The sequence below is a fragment of the Phoca vitulina genome, unplaced genomic scaffold (genome assembly GCF_004348235.1).
Source record: "Phoca vitulina isolate PV1807 unplaced genomic scaffold, GSC_HSeal_1.0 scaffold39, whole genome shotgun sequence".
Lineage (NCBI taxonomy): Eukaryota > Metazoa > Chordata > Mammalia > Carnivora > Phocidae > Phoca > Phoca vitulina.
Window position 1 is genome coordinate 7,063,867 of NW_022589742.1, and position 15,045 is coordinate 7,078,911.

The window sequence follows — 15,045 nt, forward strand, 5'->3', positions numbered from 1 at the left end:
TTCCAGTCTGTGTCAGCGTAAGTGTGCACACCCGTGCACGCGCGCGCGCGCACACACACAAACACACACAGACACACAGACATAAGATCCATACACAGAACCATTCCAGATAGTTTACTTTAAAACCCTAAATCGTACATCCATTCAAAGGACTGCAGCCCTTGACTGTGGACATTTGCTTCCTTCCGGCCAGAAAAGCAAGAGAACGTAGACAGGTGGAACCCAAACTTAAGGGGCTGGTTTAGAGACGCAAAATTTCCAGAAGATGATGCCGGCTGGGAGCCAGGACTCTAGTGCCAGCGGTCCGCCCACCCCAGAGGAGGCTGGCCTGCTCTACGCCACCCCCCTCCCAAGTCACAACGGTATACTTTTAAATTCGTGCAGGAAAGAGGGGTAGCTCCCAGCGTGCAGATGTCCCCGGATCGCCTGGTTTTGCATTAGCGCTAAGGAGCTAAAAGCCTGGGTTTTTGTTTTTTGGGTTTTTTTTTTTTTTTCACACTTAGGATTTACGCTTTTCTTTTGGTTCCTCATCTTTCCACGAGGCTGGGGGAAGGGGACCACACGGCGCGGACACCTTATTTCAGTCTCTGCCACTTCTGCCTGGCTCGCTCCTCCTTCCCACCCGTCGCCTCGGGCGGCTCCCGGAGTTTCAAACGCTGTGCCACTCGCTCAGGCTGGCGAAGGCGATTGTCCGGGTTCCCTCTCCCCGCAGCCGGGGTTCCCGAGACACTAGTCTTTGGCAGACAACATGACATGCGGGTGAATGTCCCGCTCGAGTCTCGAGGCTTTGGCCAGGAATGGCTGTAAAACAAAAAAGGAGAAGGACGGAATCCGTTAGCAGAGTCTGCTCCGCGGGGAGGCGGCGCGGCTGCGCAGCGAGAGCAGCGCTCAGTGGTCCTGGCAGGTGCGCGGCCAGTGGAGGGGGCCCGGCGGTCCGCCCGGAGGACGGCCTCGGCTCCACTCCGGCCACCGTCCCCCCCCCCCCCCCCCACCTCCAAGAAACTTTTCTTTCACTTGGAGAGGCTCCGTGTTGCCATGAAAACGGATTTTCCAAGGGGCCCGACCCTCCCCCTCAGGGGCATCGGACTGGAAAAACCGAAATGGCCAGAGAGCAGAAACAAAAAGGGGCCGCTAAGCGGGGGCCTGGAGCGAGAGAGCCGAGGCCGGTTCACCCCCTCCGCCCCACACACACTGCCCGCACCACCGCATGTGAGCGCCTCCGCCCGGCTCGGGCAGCAGGCGGCTGACTGCTCGCCTTCACTCAAACCAGCGGAGAGCCCCACAGCTCCCTTGCGCTCCGCGGTTCGGAAGCCTGTCTCCCGTGCCCCGGTCCCTGACCCCGGCTCCGTCCTGGGCGCGCAGGCCCGCGACTTCCCGGCAGAGGGTCCTGCTGGGACAGGGGCCGATTCCAGGGAGGGCTTCTTGGAGCCGCAACCCGGGGCGCCTCCGTTGCGTCCTGAGTCCACAAGCTCTCCTGGGTAACTGGCGATGCCCAGTATCCCTAGCGCTGCAGCAGAAGCGGTCGGAGGACCTCCGCGCAGACAGCGGGATGCTTTGCAGGGTGGCCCCGGGACCAGGCACTGCTCGGTCCTGACGCGGCTGCAAAGTTGTTTTCTGAACCCCGTGGGCGCCCCTCTGCCCCCCTTCCCCCCAATTCTGCTCGCGCGCCCCCTCCCCCCTCCGTCACTTCCTCGAGTTTCGTTCTTTCAAACTTTTTGAGACCCTAATTGGTGGTCTCTGAGCGGCTCTCTGGGACTCCCGCCTCCTGAATAACTCTCATCACGTCACCGGGCCCAAGAGGGGCGTGGGGGTGAACGAAAGGGCTCCCCGAACTTTTTTTTTCCAGTGGGGCCGAACGGGGACTCCGTGATGATTGGCCAGGGCGCATCACTGTGAGCCTGTCAATCACGGGGCCTCCCGGTGGCGAGGGGCGGACCGAGTCCCAACCCCGGGGGATCCGAGCAGGTATATAAGGGACCCGGCGAGCGCCCGGCCAGACTGCGAATGCGGCCAGCTCGAGACAACGCATCAGGTGCGAGTAGCCTGCGGGTTCCTGCCGACTTGGCGCGGAGCACTTTGGCAAGCCTGCCCTTCCCGCCTGACCCGCTGGCCCACCGGCCCCCGAGCGCCCCTCCGACGGAGTCCCCAGGCCTTTTCACCGTGGCCGCTCCAGCCCCGGGAGCGCCTTCTCCTCCCGCCACTCTGGCGCACCTTCTTCCCGCCCCGGCCATGTACAGCCTGCTGGAGACCGAGCTCAAGAACCCCGTGGGGCCACCCACCCCAGCGGCAGGCGCAGGCGGCCCCGCAGCCCCCGGCGGCGCAGGCAAGAGTAGCGCGAACGCAGCCGGCGGCGCGAACGCAGGCGGCGGCAACGGTGGGGGCTCGAGTGGCGGGGGCGGGGGCAGCGACCAGGACCGCGTGAAGCGGCCCATGAACGCCTTCATGGTGTGGTCCCGTGGGCAGCGGCGCAAGATGGCCCTGGAGAACCCCAAGATGCACAACTCCGAGATCAGCAAGCGCTTGGGCGCCGACTGGAAACTGCTGACCGACGCCGAGAAGCGGCCGTTCATCGACGAGGCCAAGCGACTGCGCGCCGTACACATGAAAGAGTACCCGGACTACAAGTACCGGCCGCGCCGCAAGACCAAGACACTGCTCAAGAAGGACAAGTACTCCCTGCCCGGCGGCCTGCTGCCCCCGGGCGCTGCCGCCGCCGCTGCTGCCGCCGCCGCCGCCGCCGCCGCCAGCAGCCCGGTGGGCGTGGGCCAGCGCCTGGACACGTACACACACGTGAACGGCTGGGCCAACGGCGCGTACTCGCTGGTGCAGGAGCAGCTGGGCTACGCGCAGCCCGCTACTATGAGCAGCCCGCCGCCGCCGCCTGCGCTGCCGCAGATGCACCGCTACGACATGGCCGGCCTGCAGTACAGCCCCATGATGCCGCCCGGCGCCCAGAGCTACATGAACGCCGCCGCCGCCGCCGCCGCCGCCTCGGGCTACGGGGGCATGGCGCCCTCGGCCGCCGCTGCCGCGGCCGCCGCCTACGGGCAGCAGCCCGCCACCGCCGCCGCCGCGGCCGCCGCAGCCGCCGCCATGAGCCTGGGCCCCATGGGCACGGTGGTGAAGACCGAACCCAGCTCGCCGCCGCCCGCCATCACATCGCACTCGCAGCGTGCGTGCCTCGGCGACCTGCGCGACATGATCAGCATGTACCTGCCACCCGGCGGGGACGCGGCTGACGCCGCTTCGCCGCTGCCCGGCGGCCGCCTGCACAGCGTACACCAGCACTACCAGGGCGCTGGGACTGCCGTCAACGGAACGGTGCCGCTGACCCACATCTGAGCGCCCGCCTGCGCGCGCCGCCCCTCCGCCCCCATCCCGCCCCGCACCCCCAAGTTGGGACGCCTTGTTGTTTAGCTTTGCTTGCCTGGGACTGTTGCCTTGTACCGATGATGAGGAGGACAGAAAGTTTTGCTGTAGCTGTCGGGTTTTGTACAAAAGCAAAAAGAAGTCCGGAGCAGCGGAAATGGGACTTTCTAGAGCTCGCCTACCCCTCGCCGCTGCCCCTCCCTCCCCTTTTGTAGGCTGGGAATCGCTGTGATGTTTGCGGAGAAAAAACAGCCCCCCTCCTCCTCCTGCGTTCCTGGGTTTTTCTGTTGCATTTGAAAACGTTGTCTCGTTAGTTTACTGTTAGCCAAGGAGTGAGTGAATAGGAGAAACGTACTCTCGGGTGAGGCTGGCCTGAGAACTGCAACGCCTCCTCCCCCCGCCCCGGCGCGTTGCATCGGTTTTCCTGGTGGGTTTTTGGGGGGCTGACCGCGCGGAGTGGCGCGGCAGCTCAGGCCAATGTTAATTTATAGCCAGGTGTGCGTGCGTCTCCCGCCTCGCCGCCCCTGGCCGCGGGACAGCTTCTGTCCAGTCCGCATTTAGGCTGTTGAGTTGGTGATTTCTGCCGTGATCTGTTTGATATTTCGTCGCGCTAATGTATTCGGATTTCGTTTGGGTGGTGGGGAAGGGGCTGTTTTGTTTCAGGTTTTTCAAGGTTTTACTCTTAATTCCTAAATGAGAGATCAATAAATTTTATAACCAACATAATGGAGTCCTGATAATTTTGCGGGCCTGAAACATATGCGCGGGCTGGGGAGGGGACTATCACTCGGTATTAAGAGCCTTGGTCCCGTCCTGCGGGGGGAAGGGGGGGAGCGAGCGTGATCTGAGAGGGTTTCTGACTCCCGGTCATCCAAAACGCTCCAGCTCCCAATCCTTGCTACGGAAACTCCAAGGAGCAAGCGGTCGGTCTTCCAGGAGCGTGTGCTGGGAGCCGGCCCCCCCGCTAGCTGAGCCGAACACCCCGCGGCCACGCACTTGTTGATAGCGGTGAGCGTCCGCCGTAGCAGCCACGCGGGGCGGGGAGGGGCCGCCCGCGGCCGCGGAAACGGGCCCAGAGAGGGGACACCTTTACCTCTGTGCACTGGGGCGGGAAGACATTTGAGCCGAGCTGCAATATTTACAAAACGAAAACCCTTCGGAAATCTCAATTATCCTATTAAAAAATAAATGGTTACAGGAATCCCTAGCAGGAAATAAGTGCATTTCAACCGTGGTGGCTGAAGCGGCGGAGCTAGCATTCAACACTAGAAGGTTGGGTTTTAAAAAGTCCACCTCAGACTTTAAAAGATCTCTAAAACTCCTCCAGCGGCTTTTTCTTTCGACTTGTCAACCCAGACCACCTATTGGTTTTCTAGAACAGGCTCTCTCTCATCCCAAACCTTGAGCCCGCTTTCTACTCCTCCCTCCCCCCGCCACTTCCCCCCAATCCCTGACCCTTAGGCATTCCACCGTGCCCCCCGAAAGGCCTTTCGTTTCGCGCCCGGCCACACGGCCCCAGTGTATCTGTTTGGGGCCTAGGAAGAAAACAAATAGAACCAGTGTTTTTTTACCCCCTCCTCAGCTGTTTGAGGTGATTTCCTTAATCCCTTTAATCCTGTTACCTCGCTATCCCAGAATAACTAAACTCGGTCTTTCCAATAAGCTTGGCCTGGTGCACTGGTCTTATCCTCATCCACTCTTGATCACAGGTTTCTTTGCTTGAGGTCTGCTGGGGCTCTGGGCGACAGAATCTCCCATAAATTGGTCCGAATTCCACATTTCCAACCGGCTTCCTTTGTGCGGGCCAGCCATTCACCTGCGGGCCTGGGCGGGCCTCAGGGGGAGGGGCGGAGGCTTTCTGCCGCTTCGGGGGTCGTGCCCGCTTTTTACACATCACTGCGGATCCTGGAGACTAAGCTCACCACGCCTCCCCAAGAAAGGTCGGGTCTCCCGGAGAAGGCAGCGCCACCCCTCCCCCGCAGACGCTGGCACTGTCTCCCCCCACCCCACCCCACAGCGCCCGCCCGGTACTTTGCAGCTGGGGGTGGGAGGGCAACCGGCGGTGATGTACAGACCCCTGCGCTTTGCCCTCCACCCGGTGCTCCTCCCGGGCCTGCTGCGTCCGGGACAGGGTTCGGCCGAGGTCTCCGTACCACCCCCTCCACTCCCCATCCCGGGGTCACAGACCCCGAGCCCCTCCTGGCTGGTGGGTGCTGCAACACTTGCCGCTGGGATGGGAGCCAACCCACAGGCGGCCAGGTCGGTGAGCCTCACTCCTCCCCCCCCCCCCCCCCCCCCCCCCCCCCCCCCCCCCCCCCCCCCCCCGCCACACACACACCGTCGCCCCGGTGCTCCAACGTCCCCAGGGCGGGAGGAAACTCTTGTCATCTCCACCCCACTATTCATATCTTTCACAGTGTTTGGGCCTCAGTAAAATACCTGGCCGTAGGTTACTCTGGGTTCAAATTGCTAGCAATTGTGGACCAAGTTTGGTCTGCAGTGACTCCAGGAAAGGGCGGGTGAAAACAAGCAATTCCGCCCCACTGAGGGGGCGGTGCCAACGCGGGAATAAACTGACGCGGCTTCTCTCCGAGAGTCCATTGTGTTGCTGCCTTCTTAGAAGTGCCAGGGTCACCCTTTCAGCGGGTTTCATATACTGCTCACTCCCTCTCCGAGCATCCATGGCTTTGTGCTCCACTTGTCTGATTTCCAAACTGTCTTTAAGAAAAAAAGATTTCATCGATCAGCACATTTGCAGGATTTAAATATAGATGAAAGATTTTTTTTTTTTTTTTTTTTCAACTTCAGCGTCCGGGAAGGGAAGGGAACTGAACCCGAGTGAAACTTCCATCCTCCAGGCCAGAGTTTTCAAACTAGAGCACCCGTCCCTGCTCCCACTCCTCCCACACACACTTCTTGCAGGACAACTGCCCCTTCATCTGTTGTACAGATTGGGGTTCTGGTAAGATTTAACTTAAAATAAGGTTTCTGCTCCTAAGTGGTCAAACCCCCAACTCCTGCCTCTTCTAGCTTATTTCACAAGACAAAACTGGCCCCTGCGGGGAAACAGCGCTCAGGATTGCTGAGCTGGGCACAGAAGAACCAGACTCCCAGGCCTGCAGGGCTCTCTGTTCCATCACAAGACAGAGAGAAACCCCTGAAATCCCAGCCTCAGCTGCCTCTTAAGCCCGTAATGCAGCGGGGTCTCTGCAGAAAAGAGGTATTTCCTGACACAGACCCCTAGTAGCCTCTGCTAGGTGAATGGTGATCTGGGATGGGGAGCACAGGGTCCTTACGCAGTGGAAAAGACCAGCCCATCTTTTAGCTTTCTGCTGACAGGAACAAAGCTACCTTGTGGTGAGAATTATCCCACATAGAGATTTTCTTTCCTGTCCTCTCCATACGACTCCCCTCATTAATCTCCCTTCTAGAAATCTACCCCGGGGAGAGGGCATCCAGAATGCAGACCAACATTTATAAACAGATGTTCATCACAGAACTCCTTATAATGGTAAAAGTTACGCACAACCCAAATGTCCAACAAATAGGAAAAGGTTATTTAAAATATGTTTTCAAAAAAGACTTCTTTGCAGATATTTAAAATTGTGTGCAGAGAGATTTTAATGACAGGGAAACGTTTAAAACACAAAGTGAAAAGAGCACAATACACAAAAGTAGGTTCAGTGTGTATGACCTATTTAACAATAAGGATATATGACTGGAAAAACATGCAAAAATGCAGGGTAGTATTATGAATACTGGTTAGTCTTCCTTTTATGTTCTCATACTTTCCAATTTCCTCCAATAGGATTGTATTCCTGTTATTACCAGAAAAGGCAGGTTAAAAATAATTCTTTCCCTAACACAAATACAGAAATATGTCCCCATGTGAAAGAAGAAAGTTCCAGCTTTCCCTTCATTTGTTTTGGGGCGAGGAGGGGGCAGGGAGCCCCAGGAGCAGTAATCCTCCAGCTCTCCTCCGGGTTGGGGCCTGCAGTGAACACAGGCAGGACAGGACACCAGAGCAACACCCCCGCCAGGCGCCCTCCTCAGTAAGCAGGAGCAGGATCAGATTAGTGACGGCTCCTTCATTCTTCAGACCCACTCACTGGAGAAAAAAGACCTCCTTGGGAGCCAAGCTGAAGAGCCAGGGCTGCGGGAAGCAGGGGCCACTGAGGAAGCAGAAGGCACATAAACCTGGGGGCCTAAGCAACCCTCACTGCCCTTTTGGGAGAGGGGCAGAAAGTAAGGCCTTAGGTTGGGTCCCAGGCCAGGTGCAGGAAGGGCTAGGTGAGTACCCACCAGCTGAATGGAACCCAGTGTGCTGTGTCTCTCCTCCCCATGGCCACCATCCTAATCCACACTGCTGACATTTCTTGCCGGACCACTGCCAGGGCCTCTGACCTGTTCCTGCTTCCACTCTGCTCCCCACTGCTCCCCTACACACTTTCTTCACAGAACGTTCCCTCCAACTTTTCAAGCACAAATCCTATCGTTGTCACTTCCCATCTTAATAACCTTCTGGTGGCTCCATACTGAGTGCTCTTGGAAAATTATCCCAACTCCTCCAAAGCTTTACTTGATCCAACTCCTGCCCATCTCTCTGAGCTCAACTATTCCCTCCCTCAACCCCAGCCAGGATTCCTTTGGGCAATGTTTGTTGAGTAAGTAAATCATAGTTCCTGATAGTCTCGCATCTAAACCAATTCTGAAGTCCATTAATTGATTAAGGTAAAGATTGCTGTATACGATACATATCTTATTTTGTGGGATTTCATCTGTGGGATTTCCCCAAATCTGTGCATGAGATGCAGATTTCCTGACAATAAAATCTACTAGCAAAAATATATCATGTCCTTCCTGCCTTGGGGCTTTTGAACTTGCTGTTCCCTTTTCCAGGAATGTTCTCTCCCAAGCTCTTCCCTCAGATAGTCTAAAGTCCTCCAGAAGATCTCAGTCCTCGCAGCACTCTTCTGGGAAGCCTTCCGTGATGCCTTCCTCCAGAATAGGACAGATCTCCTTCTTTTAAGCTCTCATCACCCTGGGTTACTTCACAGCACTGATCCTAGTGGTCCATTTACATTTATTGGTGTGATTCTATTATCTGTCTCCCTCCTTGTCTGTACGTTCTATGAGAGCAAAGACTGTAAGGTTGTTCACCAATACCTAGCACACTGCCTATTCCATAGTAGGCTCTCAAAAACATATGTGGAGGGGCACCTGGGTGGCTCAGTCGTTAAGCGTCCGCCTTCAGCTCAGGTCATGGTCCCGGGGTCCTGGGATCGAGCCCCGCATTGGGCTCCCTGCTCAGTGGGAAGCCTGCTTCTCCCTCTCCCACTCCCCCTGCTTGTGTTCCCTCTCTCACTGTCTCTCTCTGTGTCAAATAAATAAATAAAATCTTTAAAAAAAAGTATGTGGAGTGTTTACTGCATGTTTAAGGAATGAGGGCTGTGGGGGCTTGAAGCTAATGGGATCAGTGCAAGCCCATGAAAATCAAGACTGAATTTGCCACCCTGGCTCCATTCCTTGCCAGCTGTAGGCTTTGAGGACATTACTTACTCTGAGTTGCAAGTTCTTCAGATGTCAAGTGGGAACGACGATGTCTCCGGTCTGTTGTGAGGATTCAAAAAAAAAAAAAAAAAAAAGATGCTCTGAGAGCTGAGTATGGTGTCTGGCACACAGCCATTGTACAGTATGTGTTAGTTATGATTATCACCTTGGTTAGCAGCCTGTTGACTCTTTAGGGAGGAACTTATGCTCTCTGGTCAGATTCTGTACTTCCCACCATCACAAGTCATGTTCCTCATCGCTGAGGCCAGTTCTTACTATGGAAAGAAGGCAAAATAAGACATCACCATTAAAAATAAACAAACCATATGACACCAAAAGCATAAACACAAAAGAAAAAATAGATAAATTGGACTTGGTCAAAAATAAACTCTTTTGCTTCCAAGGATATGATCAAGAAGTTTGAAGATACCCATAGAATAGGAGAAAATATGTGCAAATCATATATCTGATAAGAGGTCTGTATCTAGACTATATAAAAACTTAAAACTCAATAATAAAAAAAAATTGCCCAATTGAAAATGGGCAAAGGCCTTGAACAGGTATTTTTCCAAAGAGAATATACAAGTGGCCGACAAACACATGAAAAGATGCTCGACATCATTAATCAGAGAAGTACAAGTCAAAACCACAGAGGGCACCACTGCACTCCAACTAGGATGGCTATAGTAGTAATTTAAAAATAGGCAATAGCAAGTGTTGCTCAGGATGTAGAGAAATTGGATTCCTTATACAGTGCTGGTGGGAATATAAAATAGTAAAGTCACTTTGAAAAACAGTCTGGCAGTTCCTCAAAAGATTAAACACTGAGTTACCATATGACCCAGGAATTCTACTAGGAAAAACCAAGAGAAATGAAAACATACATCTACACAAAAATTTGTACGCTAATGTTCAGAGCCACACTATTCATAAGAATCAAAAAGTAGAAACAACCTAATTATCTTTTAACTGATTAATGGATAAATAAAATGTGGTATATCCATACAATGGAATATTTTTCTGCAATAAAAAGGAATTGAGGGGCGCCTGGGTGGCTCAGTCAGTTAAGCCTCTGCTTTTGGCTCAGATCATGATCCCAGGATCCCGGGATTGAGCCCCACGCTCCAGGTTGGGCTCCCTGCTCAGCACAGAGTCTGCTTCTCCCTCTCCCTCTGCCTCCCTCCCCCCCCATCTTGTGCTCTCTCTCTCTCTCAAATAAATAAATAAAATCTTAAAAAAAGGAATTGAGTACTTGTATACATACTGTTTAGTATACATATGTATATTACCTAGCTCTGTCAACTGATAAGAAGGCCTAGGGGTAAGGACCCCCCAGTAGCAACAAGCACATCTAGTATCCAGGTTTTAGCTTCTAATAGCATTCTTCATTGAGAAGAACCAGGACTCTTTGGGAAAATGACTGATTCTAGATTCTAGGACTGGGGCCAGAAATATACAAAATGAGTCTGGAGCATCCTGTAGTGCCAGAAAGTACAGAAGGGTAAGAAAGAAGGCAAGGAAGGAAGGAAGGAAGGACGGACACACCACAATGATGGACATGTGTCAAAGGGACACAGGAGCCAACTAAAAGAGCTCCCAATGACCAAATCTGGAACAATTTGAGCAAAAAAGTTAATAAAGTAGTATTGAATTATAACCCGAAGTATACAATAAATATCCATGTATCCATACTGATATAAATCAATACATAAATGAGGGGAGGCGAAGAGACAACCAGTGCAGAAGTCTGAATAGTTTATGTAAATAAATAGTTTATGTAATTGCCCTGTCTTGAGGGGGGTGGAGTGTAACTCCCCACCCCTTAAGTGTGGGCCACTCAAAGTGACTACCTTCCAAAGAGCATAGTATGGAAAGGGGGAAAAAAGTAACTTTGCAGTGAAGAAATCTGACAAACACTACTTCAGCCAGAAGATCAAGGTCAACATCAACAGTGATAAGTCTTGTTGGTAGTGTGTATCATCCATGTGATGTGATGAAGATGTCACTTTTCCTCTGTGATCTTCCCCCCCAAAACCTATAATCAGTCTAATAATGAGAAAAACATCAGAAAAATCCTAATTAAGGGATATTCTACAAAATATCTGACCAGCAATCCTCAAAGCTATCATCAAAAACAAGGAAAGTCGGAAACCGTCACAACCAAGAGTAGTCTAAGGAGACATGACCTACTAAATGTAATGTAAATGTCACGTGGTATCCTGGATAGGATCCTGGAATAGTAAAAGGACTTTAGGGGAAAAATGAGAAAATATGAATAAAGTATGGAGTTTATTGAGGAATAACATATCAATATTAGTTCATTAACGTAACATATGCACCATACCAATATAAGATGTTGATGATTGGGGAAATTGGGTATGGCAATACATGGGAACTCTCTGTATTATCCTCCCAATTGTTCCGTAAGTTTAAAACTATTGCAAAAAGTAAACTTTACTTTAAAGATTTTATTTATTCATTTGAGAGAGAGTGAGAGAGCGAGCAGGAGCGGGGGAGGGGAGACAGAAGCAGACTCCCCGCTGAGCAGGGAGCCCGATGTGGGACTCGATCCCAGGACCCAGGATCATGACCTGAGCCGAAGGTGGACAGTTCACTGACTGAGCCACCCAGGTGCCCAAGTAAAGTTTATTTTTTAAAAAAGAGATGATGTACTGGTACATACGATAACACGGATGAGCCCTGAGAACGTCAGTCACAACAGACCACATATTGTATGATTCCATTCACGTGAGCGTCCAGACTAGGCACATCCATGGAGACAGAAAGTAAACTGGTGGTTGCCCGGGGCTGGAGCAGTTGAGAGGAAGTGGGCAGTGAGTGTTAATGGGTCCAGGGTTTCTTTTGAGGATGATAAAAATGTAAAATTGATTGTGATGACAGTTGCACAATTCTTTGAATATACTGAAAACCATTGAACTGTATGCTTTACATGGATACATTTTATGGTATTGGATTATATATCTCAATAAAGCAGCTATTTAAAAGAATAAAAGCCCAGTACCCTGGTGGATGGTGGTGTGAGAGGTGTTTGGGAGGCAACCAGGGTAGCACTGGGGGCTGCAGTACACACCGGGCTGTTAGAGCAGGAAGAGGCTTCAGAAATCACCGGTGTAGCGCCCTCAGTTTGTATAGAGGGAAACGGAGGCCCAGAGGGACACGAATATGCCAAGGTCACACAACTTGTTAATGCCAGAGTCAATGAACTAGAATTTGGGTATCCTGGCTCTGTTCAATGACTTTTATAACTGTCTCCTAAGCTGCCTTTAATAAGTTACCATGTTTCCATCTACCTCCACCAGGAACCTCTTCTCAGCTGGCGGTAGATGGAGAAAGGCAAATCATTATCAAAAGAAAAACAAAATAATTTTTTTCAGTTACTAAAAACCTAAATAAAATCTCCAATTAGGTTCTTGTGGTAGCAACTCTGCTCAAAACTCATTTATTTTTTTAAATTTTTATTTATTTTTTAAAAGATTTTTATTTATTTATTTGACAGAGAGAGACACAGCGAGAGAGGGAACACAAGCAGGGTTAGTGGGAGAGCAAGAAGCAGGCTTCCCATGGAGCAGGGAGCCTGACAAGGGGCTCGATCCCAGGATCCTGGGACCATGACCTGAGCCGAAGGCAGCCGCTTAACTGACTGAGCCACCCAGGTGCCCCTATTTTTATTTTTTTAAATATTTATTGGAGATAGAAGGAGCGGGTGGGGGGGAGGGGCAGAGGGATCGGGAGAAGCAGGCTTCTCTCTGAGCCAGGAGCCTGATGCGGGGCTTGATCCCAGGACCCCGGGATCATGACCTGAGCCGAAGGCAGACGCTTAACTGACTGAGCCACCTAGGCGTCCCAAGAGCTAATTTATTTTTAAATATGCTGTTTTCAGGGCACCTGGCTGGCTCAGTCGGTAGAGCATGTGACTCTTGATCTCGGGGTTGGGAGTTCAAGCCCCACGTTGAGTGTAGAGATTACTTAAAAATAAAATCTTTAAGGGGCTGTATAGTAATCTCTATACCCAATGTGGGGCTCGAACTTACGACCCTGAGATCAAGAGTCGCATGCTCTTCCCACTGAACCAGCCCAGGCGCCCCCATATTCACATCACTTTTGTTCAAACAAACCATTGCTCCACCAAATTTAGTGTGGCTTTGTATGGTAATAAAAGGCAATTCCATCTACTAATACCGCTCAATTGAAAGGAATTCTGTTGCTTGATTAATTGCTCAATTAAACTACCATTGATTTTTTGCAAGTACATAGTTTGAAACATTCCCAATTAGCCTGTGCACTCTAGTCTAAAAAGACCTCTAAGATGCCTTCTAACTTTAAGATTCTTCTAGGAGTCTCAATGTGTAGGAACAGGATATCTGTAATGTCAAAGCCCCAAGCAGTTCAGCAGAATTTGGCATGGTAACAAGCTTCTGTGCTCACACCCTGGGTAGGATAGCGATGTCAACACCTCCAGCAGAGCTGATAGAGCTGTCTTTCAGTCTGTCTGCAGGCTCTGTTTACATTCTGCAGGTTAGCTAGAAACACCCTCACCGCCACCAACCCCTGAAAAGATCTGCGGGTCAACTTGACATCATCTAGACTTTCCATGTACTGTATTTCTTCCTGTAATAAGCTCTCCTGCCACGTTACTTTATACGACTTCTGTGAAAAGAATAAATTAGGCTGAGTGTGAAAGCGTATGAACTATAGAGGTGTTGCCAATAATTACGAACAGTGGGAAATCAGCAGCAGATTTGCATGGTATTCTTTCAACTGGAACTTGGGCCATTTGGAGAGGGCTTGGTAAACCTGAAAGGTGGAGCGGTCCAATAATGTTTGGAGTCTTTAGTGAGGTGAAACTGGGACCTAAATAGCTGCAAGGAAGGAAAAGTATTTTAGAATGGGAGGTAACTGCTTGGAAGAAGATATACATAGATACACACCCACACACACACACACACACAGAGAACGACAATTATCTGATGATGAAGGACAGTCTCTTAACTGTTGAATATCCCCAGAGTTCTAGCCTTGGTCCCTGTACTTCCTGAGCTACCTCTGCATTGATAACCCCAAAAGCCCAGTCCATATGATTTTCCTGAGCCTCAGACCTTTGGATCCTTCTGCCTCTTAAATATATTTACTGTAGTGTCCCATGCGCCCCCAAACCTGGACAGGACCAAACTAACATCATTTCACTTCCCAAAGCAACATTTTCTACTCTATTTTCCACCCTAATTAAACTGCACCCATGTCTGCCTAGACATTTCTTTTCCCCTCACACTCCAATCCAACTTCCTCCTACATTTCCAGAATCCATCCATTCTTCATTCCCCCTGCCTTACTTGGGGCTTGTATTACGTATCCATTACTGTGTAAGAAATTACCCCAAATGTCAGCAGCCTAAAGCGACAGACACCTATACCTCACCATTTCTGTGGGCTAGGAATCCAGGCATAGCTGAGCTAGCTCAGGGTTTCTCGCAAGGCTGCAGTCAAGGTGTTGGTTGGGAGTACAGGGGTCACAAGGCTCCACTGGGGTAGGATCTGCTTTCAAGGTCACTGAAGTGGCTGTTGGCCTTTCTCAGAAGATCCACTTCCGAGCTCACTCAAGTGACTGTGGAAAGGCCCGCTGGTCCTAGCTGGCTTTTGACCAGAAACATCAGTTATTTGCCATGTGGGCCTCTCCATAGGGCAGCTCACAACATGGCAGCTGGTATGGAAAGTCACAGTCTTTCTGTAACCTGATCTTGGAAGTGATATCACATCACCTTTGCCATATTCTCTTCTTAAGAGTGAGACAGTAGGTCCAGCCTGCACTCTAGGGGAGGGGATTACACAAGGGTGTGAATATCAGGAGGTGGAGATCATTGTCCACCAGAGGGCCCTTGTCCTTTGTCTGGAATATAACTCACGCACTAGCATCCTCACTGACCTCCAGGCCCCCAGTATTTCTCCACGCCGGGCCATCCTCCACACTGAGACCTGAATAATATCCCTACAAAAACAATCTTACTATGTGATTTCACTTCCAAAAAACCTCTGTTGGCAACCTGTGCTGCCCACAGGACAAAGTCCAAACCAGCTGACAAGCCATTCAAGGCCTTCCATGATCTGTTCT

The 15,045-nt window shown here is 51.4% G+C and overlaps 1 protein-coding gene across 2 annotated transcripts; it reads left to right on the forward strand.

Annotated features, from left to right (window-relative positions):
• The first annotated feature begins 2,004 nt into the window (after positions 1–2,004).
• SOX3 (SRY-box transcription factor 3) lies at positions 2,005–3,342 on the forward strand. Of its 2 annotated transcripts, XM_032428384.1 has the most exons (2): positions 2,416–3,011; positions 3,099–3,342. In XM_032428384.1, exons 1-2 carry the CDS (start codon positions 2,431–2,433, stop codon positions 3,340–3,342), a joined length of 825 nt encoding a protein of 274 aa, XP_032284275.1. In that variant the 5' UTR covers positions 2,416–2,430. The 2 variants fall into 2 exon arrangements, with proteins under 2 accessions (XP_032284274.1, XP_032284275.1); XM_032428383.1 differs by having other exon boundaries at positions 2,005–3,342.
• Positions 3,343–15,045: the final 11,703 nt, after the last annotated feature.

Bases quoted from the DNA above. Each gene is read 5' to 3' on its own strand.
- SOX3 (XM_032428383.1), top strand. From the start codon at position 2,005: ATGCGGCCAGCTCGAGACAACGCATCAGGTGCGAGTAGCCTGCGGGTT.